This window comes from Giraffa tippelskirchi, chromosome 11, assembly GCF_054371585.1.
Source record: "Giraffa tippelskirchi isolate mGirTip1 chromosome 11, T2T-mGirTip1v1.2.pri, whole genome shotgun sequence".
Lineage (NCBI taxonomy): Eukaryota > Metazoa > Chordata > Mammalia > Artiodactyla > Giraffidae > Giraffa > Giraffa tippelskirchi.
The window spans coordinates 14,910,226-14,927,401 of record NC_137285.1 but is presented as its reverse complement, the minus strand read 5'-3'; the positions used below and the strand labels follow the sequence as shown (position 1 = coordinate 14,927,401).

At 47.8% G+C, this 17,176-nt stretch overlaps 1 protein-coding gene across 3 annotated transcripts in view; it reads left to right on the top strand.

The window, feature by feature from the left end:
• Positions 1-17,176, top strand: part of KSR2 (kinase suppressor of ras 2) — a 476,682-nt gene that overhangs the window by 336,623 nt on the left and 122,883 nt on the right. For all 3 annotated transcript variants that reach the window (XM_081539723.1, XM_081539722.1, XM_081539724.1), the window contains exons 6-7: positions 11,953-12,022; positions 15,825-15,908. In XM_081539723.1, the coding sequence (XP_081395849.1) occupies positions 11,953-12,022; positions 15,825-15,908 (154 nt within the window). The remainder of the gene's footprint in view (positions 1-11,952; positions 12,023-15,824; positions 15,909-17,176) is intronic.

Here is a 17,176-nt window from a genome sequence, read left to right as displayed (position 1 = left end):
CATCCATGAACGTGTTCATTGCTCATTTCTGGGTCCAGGTGTCAAGCCCAACTTGTAGATCCCAGACTGTGGTGTGCATGTCCCCCCCGCCCCACGCCTGTCGCTGATACTGCCTTTTCTGTGGGTCTGTTTCAACGTGAGACCATTTATTAATACAATTGAAATTGATGGAGCACAGATCTGACTGTTTTCCTCCCTTCACAGGGACATTTGCAGTGATGGTAGCGTGGGGCCTCTGTCTGTCAACTCTTGTTTTGTCCTCGGTTAAGCCTGAACTGGGCGCAGTAAGCCAGCCTCTTCCAATTAGCATTTTCCTTGAGGTCAAGGAGACAGGCCCTGTATCTGCGTGGTCTGAGATGGCTCTGTGTGGCCGGCGGGATCCCGAGCTTCTTTGGGTTTCCAGGCTGCCTCTCCTCTTGCTCGGGGCTCCTCTCCTAGGGAGGGTGCACAAGAAGACCCCCTCGCCGACACTCTGCTGGTCTCTCCTCCTTTCTGAATATCTGAAGAGAGGCCACAGTGCTCACGAACAGAGCTCTGCAGTCCAGGAGTTTTAGGTTAAAATCCCAGAAGGACATATTCCATAGGCGACCTCTGAGCCTCCATTTTGCCATTTGCAAAATGGGATCGTTAGTACCTGCCTCACAGGGTAGATTTTTTTTTCATTCATTCATTCTTTCATTAGTATTTGTGGAGATGTCACTTTGTACCCATCCCTGTGCTGGCTGCTGGGAATACAGGAGGGAATGAAACAGACATGTTATAAAGAATCAGTGCACCAATATATGTGAAACACTGAGGCCAATGATTCTCAAGCTTGCCTGTGCATTAGTAGGGTGTGAAGAGCTTTTCAAATGTTCAAAGCCAGGCCATACTCCAGCATAATTAAATTGAGGATCAGCAAACTTTTAATTAATGAGCCAGATAGTAAATATTTTAGGCTCTGTGGGCTATCAGATATCCGTCATAGCTACTCAGCTCTGCCCTTACAGTGCAAAAGCAGCTGTAGACAGTGGGTATGTTGATATGCCAATAAAACTTTATTTACACGACAGGTTACAGGCCAGATTTGACCCTTGGGCTTTAGTTTGCTGACCCCTGAATTAAATCACAGTGCAGGGGAGGGGCCCAGGCATCGGATAGTTCCTGGGTGCTGACAGTTGGGGAACCACTAACTTGGGCAATGCCTGGGTCCTGCTAGCTATTATGATTCCTACGTTGTAGCTCAGAGAAGTTAAATACTTTGCCCAGTTTGGGGCAGAATCAGGACGATAACCCCAGTCTTTTTAACACCGAACCCCATTCTTTTGATCATTTTGCCTTTCTGTTTTAAGCTCTCGGAGCCTCAGTTTCTTCACCTGTAAAATGGGATTGATACTAGACCTCCCTGACACAGTAGCTAAGAGGCCTGAATGTGAACACTGATGTACCTTGCAAGGAGGGACTCAATGGTGAGAGTCAGGAGGAGATGAAAATGTTCCAGTGGCTCAGGAAACCATGGGGCCCCAGACAGACAGGCACATGAGAAAAGATTTGAGTGAGGAAGTGATGGGCTCCATTTTTGAACAGATGGGCTTCATTTGGTCAGCCACACTAGCTGAGGTCCCAGCCCCCACCCAGAGCCTGAGAGCCGGGGCTAGAGCCAGAGTGGGTGGCCAGGCCAGAGTAGAGTGCCTGGCTTCCTGGGACCCCTCACAGGTCCAGGCACTGCAGGACCCTGGAGAAGTGAAACCTCCATTTGGAGGGTTAGGCTGCTGAGTTGTTTTAGCTGGAGTTAGCAAGAAAAACCCTTCACTTCTCTTTTAAGCCAAACTCTGAACACATACAGATGAGTAATTGGAAGCTCCTACTGTCCTGGATCTCATGATCAAGTGGGTAGTCAGGAGATCAGATGTGTTAGCAGAGGCTCTCATGCAACAAAGCAAGTGACCTGGAGAAGTCAGCACAGGATGCTACAGGAGGAGCATGGCAGGGGTGTCTGATCCTGTGCATTCAGGGAGGGCTTCCTGGAAGAACCATGCCTATGTTGGATCTTGGAGTTGGTATGAGTTGGACTAAGAGAAGTAGGGAGGGAGTAGAACATACAGAAGAATGTTCTAGGCAGAAAGAACAGTATCTTTGAAGGTAGGAGGTGCACAACAGCAGATGCTGTTGCAAAACAACAGAGACGATCCCTCTCCTCTTTCTAGACTATAGGAGTAAAATTATATCAAGGGGAAATCCGAGGGGAAGGTTTGGAGTAAGGATACAGGAAGAGAGAAGGAAGATGGGTTTTCTAATAGGTCTCATTTTTAGAACCGAGGGAAAATGGATAATTAGTACCACTCCCCCCAACTCCAATCTGTGTGGCGGTGTCTTATGGAATTAGAGGCCCACTGCTTCATTTTCTTGTCATAGCCATCCCCCCAATCAGCCCCCACTCCCCCCACACCCCCTACACACATTCTCAACCTACTGTTAATGTCTTAAAATCTCCATCTATCATCCCCACAAGGAAGATAATTACTCGTGTGGCACCCGGGTGTCCCATTGTTTGGTTACGAGGTTAAAAATCCCTGATACATTTTAATAAATTCAACAGTGAGCACATTATAAAATGTAATTAAATGCCTCAGCCATCTTCACTTTCCTTACCGGCAATGAAATTTAATTGAGGCCATGTGAGGGGGCTGAGATAAATCATGGGTGATGACTCCACGTTTCACATGTCTACTGGGAGAGGGCGTGATGTTATCCACTGTCTACGCATATAATTTATGGGCAGTTCAGGGGATCCCAGCTCAGCAGTTACCTGCCGAGACTCAGATGCTAGGTGGTGACGGTCTTTAAAAAGGGGAATGTGATTCTGAAGAGGGGGGTATTACGATACATACATTCTAGTTTTCCCACTAGATCCTGAAGGTAATTCCAGTTTGTTTTCACCATTTAAAATTTTTTTACCCAAGCTATGGGCCAGGAGGAACAGGTGATAGAGGAGAGCTTTGCTTCTAACTCATTGTGATATCATCCCCTTACCTCCTCTGCACTTTTCTGCCTCTTGCCCCACGTATCAGCCCTCTCTGCACTCGCATTACTTAGTGCCCTCACTGCTCACCTGTCCTACCAAGGTAGGCTTCCACCTGGAACCACTCCCAGGAGGTCACTTCATCTCTTCCCCTCGGCTGTGACCAGCAGCACCACCTCTCCCACTGTAACTTACACGTCCTCAAGGTCTTCTCTCTGCTTTGATCAAGTGACAACTGGATAATCGTATTAATTAACCCGGACAGAAGCAGTGAGAGGAGAGGGTTAATATTTTCCCCTGTCTCCACGTGCTGACATAGATTTCAGCAGTGGCATGTAATCAGAGACATTGCCTCATCACAGATTATTCTACCAGGAGACAGTGAGAGCTAGAAAGAAAACAGGCTTGGGGTGAGACTGGGATAGGTTAGAATCTTGGCTGGACCGCTTATTGGTCCTACTCTGCCTGGCTCTTCTCTTATGTAAAATAGGCATGGAAACAACACACCCCATGTGGTGTTAGGACTAGGTAAGCAGAGGGGTGACACCCTGTGGGTCATGAACACTTTGGCTTGGAGAATGCACACCATTTGTCCAAGAACTCCCACCATGTAAATGGCTGAAGTGGGTCTACGACCCACTTCACAATGTATACATATGTCAAACCATCACATTGTATACTTTAAATATCTTACAGTTTTGTCAATTATACCTCAATAAAAGTAGAAAAGTACTTTCCCACTAATCAGCCAAGGAAATGAGTTACACAGCTCTTAGTCAGGGTTTAACATACTTTTTCAATAAGGGGCCAGGTAATAATTAGCTTTTGACTTTGGACCACATTGTCTCTGTCTCAATCACTCAAACTCTGCTGTTATAATGCAAAAGCAGTCACAGTGTGTAAATGAGTGGACGTGGCTATGTGCCAATCAAACTTTATTTATAAAAGCAGGAGATGGGCCAGTCTTGGCCTGAGGGTCATAGTTTGCCAACCTCTGTTCTAAATCATGGTCCCGGGAGAGCTTTGTCAGGTTCTAACTGGTGTGTTAATTCTAGAGGCAGAGTGATGATGACAATGACAAGAACAGGAATGACAATAATATGTCAGGCACTCAGCTGAGCTCTGTTCCAATTGTATTACCCGCCTCATCCTCCTACGAGGGAGATAGTGTGACCACCCCCCTTTTTTTCGCCGGAGACAAGGAAAGACACCTTTCACAGAGGTGAAAATGCCCAAGGTCTCATAGCTGGGAAGTGGCAGAGCTGATGGGTGAACACAGGTCTGCTCACTTCAAAGTCCCACACTCCCCCAGGCAGCTTGATAATCTGGAGGCCCTTCCCATTCAGAAATGAAGTCTGCTGCCCTGTCTCCAGAATAGGTCTACACTCAGTGCCTTGTAGGTGGCTTGAACCCCATATACATGCAGGTTGGTTTACCCTATACCTCCATTCCCACAATCTTCCTATTTCTAGGCTGGTGGCTTCACCATTGCTCTTTGTTTTGCCTCAATACTATGGGGACCCCTAAGAATCTCCTCTGAAGGATCTCTTCCTTTAAGAGTGAGCAGCACAACCTTTGCTCACGCCAAGCATGTCTTTATCACTGTCTGTCCCTTCTGCCTTATTGCTTCCCTGCAAGACCCAGGACCCAGGTTCGCTTTCATCTACATACTCACTGGTGCTAAGTGCTTCCTCGGTCACCTCCATAATGATCACGAGCCCCCAGATGATGAAATTTGCATCTTGAGAAGTGGCTTGTAGTTGTCACAGGGAGAAAATTATGTCCATCTACGCTGAGAAACTCAATTTGGCCCTGAAGCACCATGGAGCTGTAACCTTTAGAGATAGCACAGGATGAAAAGACTCTTAAATCTGATGTTTTGAATTGGATATTAAAGCAAATAGAGTTGTTCCCCGCTACGTGAATAATACTGTGAACAGCTTTAGTCAAGGATTGGTTGGCACCTTGGATGAACCAGTGGGATTTTAGCTGGTGGCTTGAATGCTCTAAGTTTTATTAGTTTCATGAGCCTAAAGAATTTGCTACTCGATTTGAGTGCAGCACCATTAAGTTCTCAGTCTGTCCTGTCCATGGGCTGGAAACTGAGCAGCTGGACCTTCCATTTCATTCATGGCATTTCTGAGGACGAGCTCTGGCATTGGGCTGTCCTGGCTTAAACGCCAGCTCTCCCGCCTGAAAAGGAGTTAGGAGATCAGATGAAATAATACATCTAAGCATTTAATCTGAGTCCTGCCATATAGTAGGTACTCAATAAATGTTAGCCATTATTATTAATAGTATTATGTTCTCAGAAGTCTTTATCTCCATGGAAACATTTAAGGTTAGCATAGCTCCTCCTCTAGCCAACAGAGTTTAGGGACTAGACTGCAGTAGGTGGTTTCTTGTGGTCCTGTCCAACTCAAGGACTGTACAGTTTGAACAACAGTTTTCACACTTGTCTCGGGAGACATAGCATAGGAAGGTAGGATGGTGTGGGGCTGAAAAGCAAGGCTTTGGGTTTTATAGGAAACTGAAAGCAACTCTCAAATGCACCAAATACTAGCAGTAAGATGTTGAACAATTAATTATCCTCATTTCCCTTATCTCTGAACTAGGGATACAACCTCGTGGGGTTGTCAGGATTCAATGAAGAAACAGCTCCAAGAGGCGAATCCTTATTTGGGATATGTACAAGAAATAAGACTGTGCCTTGCTCCTGTGCCAGCCAGTGGACTGATTACTCAGGGATATGGGTTTATTTTTTAAATCTGTATTTATTTGTTTGTTTTACTTTTTGCTGTGTTGTGCCAGCATGGGGATCTTAGTTCCCTGACCAGAGATAGAACCCAAGTCCCCTGCAGTGGAAGCTCATAGTCTTAACCACTGGACCACCAGGGAAGACCCTGAGGTATGTTTTTGGTTTTGTTTTTAATTGGAGGCTGCAGGTGAGATCATGACATGACAGCTCAAATGGGAAAAGCCTGGCCTGGGAGATGAATGGCCTTGTAAGGGTCCGGGCTCATATTATGGACCCCAGCGGGGGTGGGGAGTTAGAGGTTGGGGTGAGGGTAGGACCCTCCTGTTTTTGTCAAAGCCTGGCAGGCTGTTCTTCCCTCGGCCGCCAGAGGGAGCGCTTATATGTATAAGACCCCCACACAGCATCCCACTTTGTTCTAAGATACTTGTTCAGTTGCTCAGTCATCTCCGACTCTGAGACCCCATGGACTGTAGCACGTCAGGCCTCTCTGTCCCTCACCATCTCCCGAAGTTTGCTCAAGTTCATGTCCATTGCATCGGTGATGCCACCCAGCCATCTCATCCTCTAACACCCTCTTCTCCTTCTGCCCGCAGTCTTTCCCAGCATCAGGGACTTTCCCAGTGAGTACTAGGTGGTTCCCATTGCTTTAACACAACCCCCAAAGTCCTGTTTCATTTCATTCATCGCATGTATCACATTATGTCTCCCCTGTAGACTCTTAACTCTCCTGTTCGCCATTCCCACCGCCGATTCCGTTCCTGGCACTGTCAGTGCTCTATCAGTTTCCTGTGGCTGCTCTAACACATTAGCAAAGCTCAGTGGCTTACATTGCACAGTTCTGGAGGTCAGGAGCCCAGGACTGGTCTCGGTGCTAAAGGGAAGGAGTTTGCAGAGCTGTTCCTTCTGGAGACTCTAAGAGAGAAGCTGCTCGCTTGCCTTTTCTGGCTTCCAGAGGCCACTGCATCCCTTGGCACTTGGCCGCTATCCATCCTCAGAGCCAGCAGATCTCCATGTCCCCACATCTCCTTCTCTGACTCTGACCCTCCTGCCTCCCTCTTTCACCTGATTACATCAGGCCCACCTGGCTAGTCCAGAGTAATTTCCCATCTCAAGGTCCTTAACTTAATCACACCAACAAAGTCTTTTTACCTATTAGGTCACAGGATGTGGACATCTCTGGGGGTGGAGGGTGGGCAAATTCAACAAAATATTTACTGAGTAACTGCATAAATGATAGTCGGAATACACAACACACTATGGCATCACTTTCCAAGCCTCTGTGGCCCTTTCGTAAGTTTGAACCAGCTGCTTCTCATCTTCCCTTTACTCTTCTCAGAAGTAGGAGGCATGGACAGTTACAGGGTGGGTTGAACTCCGTGTATCTGGAGGGCAGTCTGGAATGGAAGCATCCAGTTTGTTCCTGTCTGTGGTTCAAATCCCAGTTCAGTGACTTCTAAACTACAGACAGTTGCTTATTGCTTCTAAGCCTCAGTATTCCCATCTGTGAAGTAGGGATGAAATTGGCTGTCGTTTATTGAGCCCCAGCTAGGTAACCCAAATTAAAAAAAACAAACAAAACTAGTCTTAGCCTTTACATGCTGTGTGACCTTGGACAAATGGCATCACTTCTTGATTTCCTCAGTGAAATGGCACCGACAGTGACAGCTGATACATCACATGTGCTCATACATGCAGTGTGTGGATAAAATAGGATCACATATGTAAAGGGCTTATTTGGCAATAGTGCTTGGCACATGGTAACACTCAACACAAAGCATATTTATTGTTTTTCTTATTTCTCATTTTTAAAAAATTCTTGTCACTATTCTTATTTCTCTCCTCTTCTTTTTCCTCCCTTTCTTTTGCTTTATCATCAGCCATTTAAATTTTTTTTAATCACTCCAACTGTTAATGTTTTTTTAAAAAATTTATTTATTTATTTATTTGGCCTCACTCTGCGGCATGTGGGATCTTAGTTCCCCAACCAGGAATCAAACCCACACCCCCTGCAGTGGAAGCATGGGGTCTTAACCCTTGGACCCCCAGAGAAGTCTCCCATCACCCATCTTCACATGTTGTCTCTGTGGTCAATGTTTTCAAGCGTGCTCTCCATGCCCGACTCCTCCATTTTAGCCTGAGTTCAAATTCACCAGGTCAGAGCCCAAGTTTTTAATTTTAAAGCTCTACCTACTGTGATGATTTTATTAATATTGGTTCCTTCTATCATGGGTCCCGTTTGTCTGTCTGGCTACCAAGGTGTCAAAGACCAAGCCTCCTGGTTTCTCCCCTTCTCTACAGAGGCACTTCCAAGAGGGCATCAACAGCAGGACCTAAAGGAGGGAAGAGGAGCCCTCCTTCCCTCCAACCCTCTCCCTTTCCATGCCCCACGAATGAAAATATCTGGGAAGAAGTGTCTGTTTGTTATCTTGCCCCTGGAATGGAAGGCACCAGAGATGGTCACAATTCTGCCCCCATGTCTGCCTGACTTGTTATCAGAAAATGAGAGTAGAAAAGAAGTTTTTGTTAAGCTATGGAGACATCTTAATAGGCACTTTGATTTTTAAACAGAAGTTTCTGTATCAGTTTAATTGCTCCACATGCTGTTTGCCTTCTCTGTTATGATAAGGCCTGAATTTTCATAGATTTTCCCTTTAAACAGTTTTCCTTTGCTTTAAGGCTTGCATTGGCAAGTTTAATGAAATCCAAATGGAGAAAGCAAAGAGAAGATCTCAGAGTTCAGATCTGCACACCCACGGATGAAGCCGTGTGGAGGTTATTATTGCTTGAGACTAATGATGTTGCAGCCACTGAATGTAATTGACGGAATTCACCCCTTCAACCAGATATTGAGAAATGAAACCAAACTACTAAACTTAATTACATCTACTTTTCTGAGAAGGTGCTGTAATTGAGAATAACAGAATAACTAGGATATGAATACAGTGGTGGGATGTGCTTATAATAAAAGAGGATTTGTTCTCTGCCGAGTTGAGCTTCACAAGTACCATCTCGAGATGGTGTGGGGAGGGACGGGGGTAGGGAGACGGCCAGAGAAGTGAAAAATATCTTGATGAGGTTTTCTTAACCTTGGCACCATTGCCATTTTGGTCTGGTTAGTTCTTTGATGCAGGGGTCTGATGCGAAGAGCTGACTCATTTGAAAAGACCCTGATGCTGGGAAAGATTGAGGGCGGGAGGAGAAGGGATCGACAGAGGATAAGATAGTTGGATGGCATCACTGACTCAATGGACATGGGTTTGGGTGGACTCCGGGAGTTGGTGTTGGACAAGGAGGCCTAGCGTGCTGCAGTTCATGGAGTCGCAAAGAGTCGGACACGACTGAACAACTGAACTGAACTGAGCAGCATCCCTGGTCTCTACCTAGTTAGATGCCTGCACCACACCCCACCCCACCCCGTCCACTCCCCGGACCACCGCCACCTCCTCCACCCTGGTTACTTGGCAATATCTCCAGACAATGCCAAATGTTCCCTCGGGGCAAAACCACCCTGACTGGGGCTTTTGGAAGGCTCATAAACACTTGCAGAGTTACTCCTTGAGGATCTACCAGGGTTCGGGCTGTGTGACCTTTACAAGTCACTGCAGCTTTCTGAGCTCCTGTCTCTTCCTTTATGCTGTGGGAATAAGGAGAACATCGTCTGCACAGAGGCATAGCTTCTGGGTATAAGCTGCACAGAATAGTGCCTACCACATATGGAGTACTCATTATATTCACTCTTTCTGTGGTACTAATCTCAGATTCAGCAAACATGTATTACATGCTTACTTTGTCCAAGATGCTGTGCTATGAGACAGTGATGCAAAGATGCAGATGTGGTCCTTGTCCTTGTAGGAGTGGCAGAAATATGCAGACTTGTTGGTACTGCCTTATTCTCCACCCATGGCAGACACGGAGAAGGAAATGGCAACCCACTCCAGTATTCTTGCCTGGGGAATCCCATGGACAGAGGAGCTTGGTGGCTATACAGTCCATGGGGTCGTGAAGAGTCAGACACAACTTAGTGACTAAACAATGACAAAATAGCAGACATTACTAATCAATCCCAATGCTCTTTCCTCTTGTGCCTCAGCATCCTTCTGAACACACCTTTCTAGATAGCCGCTACTAACATCCCATGAGATGAAACCCCTTTGATGCTGCTACTGATAATTTTGTGGATTCCCCATGAGGAGGCCGTGTATCTGAGCTAGTGTACTAGCTTCCACTCCAGCATGGTCATTCCACCTGCACCCACCCCTAGACTGGAGAAAGCATTGTAAGGAGTTAGCAGGTAGCATCCTTCCTCCCAAATCTGACTTCAGTCCCCTGCTCTCTCTCCTTTAAAATTATTTTTATTTCTTGTCTTTTTTGTTTGTTTGTTTCTCCCACAAGTTGAAACAAGTTATAAAATGAGCTTGGACTTGATGACATTTAGTTTTTAGTTAACCTGGAGGAGATTCCACTGGCTATGATTCTGACTGATACATCATGCTGTCTCTCTTCTGGGTTTTCTCTGTCCTTTGGGACTTATGAAATAATTTGCTCTCCCAGAAATGGTCCCAACTTTACAAGGGTGGAATTGGGGTTTCTGGAAACAGCTTTCAGATGGCTGTCGACAGTGTCATTAGGCAGAAGGGAGGTGTGAATGGGTTGGGGTTAAATGCTCCCTGATCAGTTCAGACATGCCCAGCTCCCCGATGAGCATGCCACTCCATAACAATTGCTGTGAAAAATGAGGCATGCATTTGCAGCTCTGAGGACGGGGAACCAGCTCCATCCATCTGGCCTGAGAAATGAGAGCTGGCGTGTGGGTCAGCCACTTCCTTCTTCTCTCCCCTAACTGGTGGAGGCTTCACAGAAAGCACCAGTTCATTTCTGCTGTTGTTTCACACTTCCCTGGGGCCTGTGAGGTCTGTGAAGAGGGTGATGCAGGCAACCAGGCAGTGGAGTGAAGGTGGAGGGTGGTGCTCAGAGGCTGTGGAAGGAGTTCTGGAACTCAGTGGTGGAATGGTGGTGTAGGTCACTGGGATGTAGCCTAAGGCATGAAAGAAAAGACCTGATGGAAACAGGCACCCAGTCTAAAGTCCATGTGATTTATTGCTTCTTCCTCATTCCCATTTATCTATCATATTGTCCATCCATTTATCTGTCCATCCATCCATTCTTCCATCCACTCACCTACCAGTTCACCCATCCATCCATCCATCCACTCACCTACCAATTCATCCATCCATCTACCCATCTGTCCACATTGCAACTCATCTGTCCATCTTCCCACCTATCCAACTATTCATCCACCCAGCTATCCAAACATCCATCCATCCATCCACCTAACAGTCCATTTACCCAACTTCCCATCTGTCCATCTACTGACTCACCTGTCCATCTGCCCACCCATCCAACCATTTATCCACCTACCTATCTAAACATTCATCTACATCTATCAGCCCACCTGCCAATCCATCTACCCATCTATCTATCCATCCATCCACCCACTTATCCATCCATCCATCACTTATTCTAGCATGAGTTTATGTGGTGCATAGTTAGACATATTCTAAATAGTTACTTACACAGAAAGCAATATTAGTTTTCTATATAGAGTTTACTTTGAGAATAAATGTGTTTAAACAAACAAATAAGTCAACTTAATTAAGTTGTACAAGGGCATACAAAAACTAGGAGAGTGTTAGTTGTTTTACCAGCATTTGGAATCTCCTGAATCAGAGCCTTGCAAGCACAGGCACGCGTTCTAGATCCCTTAAGCCTGGACTCACGACCTCAAGCACGTGACTTCCTCTCTCCAGGCCTCAGCTTTCTCATCTGTAAGGATGGGATGCTAACAGTCCCTAACTTTGTTTGGAGGATGTCATGAACTCAGGCATGTGATTCATGTGGCACATGCCTTGCTCACAGTAAGTGCTTGCTGATGGGAGCCAGGCTCAGTTTTATTCTCCCTTGGCTGCTTTCTTTCCAGGCACTGACTGGGAGCCTCACTCCGGGGACCTTGCTTGAGTCAGGATGACAGAAGCTAAACCAGTTTTCCATTTCGCTTTGGTTTAGCAAGTGGTGGTGGCCAGTGCCCTTCCTGAGGCCAGCGAGACTGCCTCTTCCTTCCAGGGCTTGGTGAGAGCCCACTCCCACTTCCAGTTCTCTGTGTAATGGTACCTTCTCATGTCTTCTTTCCCTGCAGACACACTGTCAGTGCCGCGCTGGTCCCCACAGATCCCTCGCAGAGACCTCGGCAACTCCATCAAGCACAGGTAGGCTGGATTCCTGAGTGCATGGGGGGCCCCTTCCCAGCAGGGTGAGGGCTGGGGGCTTTGGCCCCGGGGTGGGGAAAGGCTCAGCAGAGTGTTCTGCCCCAGTTCCTGTATTGCCCTGGTCTTCCCTTCTCTCCTGTGCCAGGTTAAACCTTGATGTGGCAGGGCAATGAAATGCCTGCTTCTTTTTCACCTGGCTCTTACAAAGTTAATACCTAGTGGCTAAAAGCCAGGGCTTTGGAGTCAGATTGACCTGTATTCCATTCCCAGCTAGTAGAGCTTTGCAACCTTGAAGAAGTTACTTAACCTCTCTGAGGCTCAATTTTCTCATCAGGTAATTCTGCCTACTCATAGGGTGGTCGTGAAGATTAAGTGAGATAATGTATTGAAGTGCTAAGTGAAGGCCCTGGCGTGTAATAACCACTCAGTGTTGAGACAAATGCTTGTCCTAATATTGAGTCTCTGCACCCAGAAGACAAGGTTGCAGGCTGAGGTCAGAGATGCTCACTTTCTGTCAGTCCAGAGCTCCAGCCCTGTTGGGTGCAGGGTTCAGCCTCTCCAGGAGCGCGCTTGCCCTTTTCAGGAGGGAAATGTCTGTCCACTAAGTCACCCGTTATGTGAAGTTATCTTTTCACTTTTTATCGCGTTATCCTCACAATCTGTTCACAAACTCAGTGGGGTAAGTAACACAAGTATGGTACATCCATTTGACAGATAGGGAGACTGAGGCCCTGAATGATTACTTGATGAATCTACAAGCTAACCAACCTCAGCACTTTGTGTTCTTTTGACACCACTGCTGAGAGCTTTCTGTGCACTGAGGCCTCTGTGACCAGCAGAGTTCACTCATTCCTGGTTTCTTTTCTCTAGTATTTATAGAGAATATCTGAACCAGGGCTGCAACGCTGAGCACCACGTAAGGCTTTCAGTCTTGGGGAGCTCGCAGTCTAGTGGAGGGATAGACAGTTAACAGACCATGACAGTACGGAGGGGATCGGGGCTATAAGAGATGGGGAACACCAGGGGCAGACACCTAACGGTATCCCAGGGTGAGGCAGGAGTGGGCAAACTCTCAGAATGGCATCTCGTCAACAGTTTTTGAAAGAAATGTGTTGACAGGATAGTTGCTAAGACTCAAATGAGAAAACAGTGAAGGAAGCCTTGAGAAATACATGATAGACACATCAGTAGTCAGGCAGTGAGATGCAGAGAGAAAGACGTCAAAAAGAAGGGCCCTTTTTTGTTTTCTTACATTGTGCTCCCTGACTCAGCTCCACCCCTGGACTGGCCACACCCCTAGCTCAGCTCCACCCCTGGGTTGGCCACACCCCTAGCTCAGCTCCACCCCTGGATTGGCCACACCCCTAGCTCAGCTCCACCCTGGTATTGACCACACCTCTAGATCAGCTCCACCCTGGTATTGGCCACACCCCTAGCTCAGCTCCACCCCTGGATTGGTGACACCACTAGCTCAGCTTCACCCCTGGATTGGCCACACCCCTAGCTCAGCTCCACCCCTGGATTGGCCACACCCCTAGCTCAGCTCCACCCCTGGATTGGTGACACCACTAGCTCAGCTTCACCCCTGGATTGGCCACACCCCTAGCTCAGCTCCACCCCTGGATTGGCCACACCCCTAGCTCAGCTCCACCCTGGTATTGACCACACCTCTAGATCAGCTCCACCCTGGTATTGGCCACACCCCTAGCTCAGCTCCACCCCTGGATTGGTGACACTCCTAGCTCAGCTCCACCCCTGGATTGGTGACACCACTAGCTCAGCTTCACCCCTGGATTGGCCACACCCCTAGCTCAGCTCCACCCCTGGATTGGCCACACCCCTAGCTCAGCTCCACCCCTGGATTGGTGACACCACTAGCTCAGCTCCACCCCTGGATTGGCCACACCCCTAGCTCAGCTCCACCCCTGGATTGGCCACACCCCTAGCTCAGCTCCACCCCTGGATTGGTGACACCACTAGCTCAGCTCCACCCCTGGATTGGCCACACCCCTAGCTCAGCTCCACCCCTGGATTGGCCACACCCCTAGCTCAGCTCCACCCCTGGATTGGCCACACCCCTAGCTCAGCTCCACCCCTGGATTGGTGACACCACTAGCTCAGCTCCTCCCCTGGATTGGCCACACCCCTAGCTCAGCTCCACCCCTGGATTGGTGACACCACTAGCTCAGCTTCACCCCCTGACTTGGCTCCACTCCAGTTGACCTCATCGTGGCTGAACCAAGACACCAGACTCTAGCACCCTAACGTTAGACCTGGTGATACCTCAGATTCAAACGCTGATGCCAAGAGGAGGAAAATCGTCTGGTAATTTTGGGCATCAGGAACATCTTAGAGGAGCTGGCACTAAGGATTCCCTGTTACTCTCCAGTCTCATCCTGTGTTTCTCCCCGGCTGCATGCCAGGACAGAGAGACCTGGACTCATCCCAGCCTTCGTGAAAAAATGAAATTAAAATCCCATACCATCCCCTGTCCTCAGAGTCACCTCAGTCACATCTTGGGAAGAGGGATTGCTGATCCCAAGGATGAGAGAGGGCTGGAAAAGGAGAATGAACTCCCATCTGCCACTCATACTCTTGATTCCCACACTGCTGCTAGTGGATGGAACACGAGCCCATTTGCCATTCCCCAGAGCTGCCAAATCCTGCAAAATAGATCCTGCCAAACTTGCTGGCCCTACTGAAGGGGCAGAATGGGACTTAACCAACCTCCAGTCCAAAACTTGGAAGGGAGTTTTCTTGGCCGCAAGAGTCTGTGTTCAGAATATTGCTATGTGCTTATACATGGAAGCTTCGGAATGCAGCTCATTCTGTTTGGAGAGTGACTGACCCAAATCAGGCAAGATGGTACAGCAGAGGGATGCAGGCTTGCCCTCAAAATTTTCAAGCACCAAAGTTACATAATCACTTCCAATTTTCATTTTGACACTGTGAGGCAATGGAGATTAGATACAAGTCCTTCTGGAGGTGACAAAAATTGAAAATGAAAATTAACTCTGACCTGGCAGCCTTCAGTACTTTTCTTGGGCCCAGCCCTGATGCTTCCTGGTATCTCTAGGTGAGGAAAGCACCCTGGCAACAGCAGGGAACCCCGGAAGTTAATGCACCTCTATTCCTGCTAGTTCTTAGCTGTATATCAGAAATCTCCAAACTGCCTTCTGTTTGCAGCGAGTGGTAGTGGCTAGGGAGGGAGGTGAGCTGATGGTCCGAAAAGTCTTTTCCTTTAGAGGCCTCTTCTTTGCTACTAAAGTTTGGGGTCTCCACTTTTTTGGGGGGATGCCCTCTTGAAGCTCCCTAACCAGGGATGTAAATAGCAGTGATGGGGAAGGCTCAGCTCAGTGATAGGGAACAGACTCCCAGGGAAACTGCACCTTGCTTTGTGGTTCTCTGAGGATAGTCACAGCCCCATCCATCTGTCCTAGAACTGAAATTGGCACATAGTAGGCCTCCAGGCATGTTTGTTGAATGACTGAATGACTGTTTTGAATGTTTGGGTAATAATACAGTCACAACCCCATGCAGTGACCGCTTTCTGTCTACCAGGCCCTGGGTGAAGCCCTTGACATGCATGACCTTGTCTAATCCTCCAAACAACCTTTGAGGTCAATAGTGTTATTATGCCCACTTTCCAGATGAAAAGACCAAAGCTCCAGTGGTTTAAGCAGTTTGATTAAGGCATCTAATATGGAAGAAGTGGGGCTGGAATCAAGGGCCCATTGCTTCTCCTTCCAGTGGTCAGTCACCATCACCTTGGCCTTGAACACTTTCTCTCTCTTCCTCACAGGTTTTCCACCAAATACTGGATGTCTCAGACGTGCACAGTCTGTGGGAAAGGAATGCTTTTTGGCCTCAAGTGTAAAAACTGCAAGTAAGTGGCTGTTCCCACAAGCGCCTTTTCACAGTGCCTGATGTCAGGCCGGAGCCAGCCTGGGCTCTGAAATGGCTTAGTGGGTTTTGTCCCTTGGCTCTCAGGAGAGCTGCTTGCTCTGTTTTTTGGAAATAGGCCCTAAAAGAACATCTGCACTTGGGGAAAAGGGTCAGGAGAATGCTTGTGAGTAAGAACTGGAGCCAATGGTCTATGCTGAAAATGCGGAGTGCTGTCTGCAGAGTACAGCAAGAACCTGCATTTCCACAGGCTCTGAAATCAGGGGTTGGCAAATTGTTTCTCTGGTCGACCAGATAGTAAATATTTTAGGCTTTGCGGCCCACAGGGTCCCTCAGCTTTGCTGTGTTGTTCAAAAGCAGCCATAGACAACATATAAACAAATAAGCACGACAGATTTATCTATTCCAATAAAGCCCTTTGTACAAAAACAGGCCATGGCTGGTTTTGGCCCCTCAGCCATGGTTTGCCAATCCCTGAGTTCAACTTTGCAAAGGGCTTTTGCCCTTTATTTTTTTCTCCTCATGGTGTCTCTCTGAGTGGGAGTGGTTCTGATTCTTCCCATTTTACAAATGTGAAAGCTGAGTTAAAGCTAGGATAAGCCTGAGGTCACACAACTAAGAAGTGGCAGTCAAGACTTGAACCCTGCCCCCCAAATTCCTGTTCTTTCTGTGACATCATGTTGGTCTCAAGTTCTGGCAAGAAGACCAGACCACACAAGCCCCCACTTCTCCCAGCTTCCACGTACCCACCCCAGGTCGCATCTGGCAACGGGATGCAGGAGGGACTGTGATGCCCAACGTAGGCCTCGGAGTCAGATTGAGATAGGTTTTTACATCCTGGTCCCTCCACTGTTTAGCTCAGTGACCGTGGGAGAGTCGCCTCAGTTTCTGTTGCTAGGATTTTCATCTGCACCAAAGAAATGATCGTCACACCTGCTTGATGTGGTGGTGGTGGTGGTGCTGCTGCTGCTGCTAAGTCGCGTCAGTCGTGTCCGACTCTGTGCGACCCCATAGACGGCAGCCCACCAGGCTCCCCCGTCCCTGGGATTCTCCAGGCAAGAACACTGGAGTGGGTTGCCATTTCCTTCTCCAGGGCATGAAACTGAAAAGTGAAAGTGGAGTTGCTCAGTCGTGTCCAACTCAGTGACCCCATGGACTGCAGCCTGCCAGGCTCCTCCGTCCATGGGATTTTCCAGGCAAGAGTACTGGAGTGGGGTGCCATTGCCTTCTCCAGATGTGGTGGTGAGGACT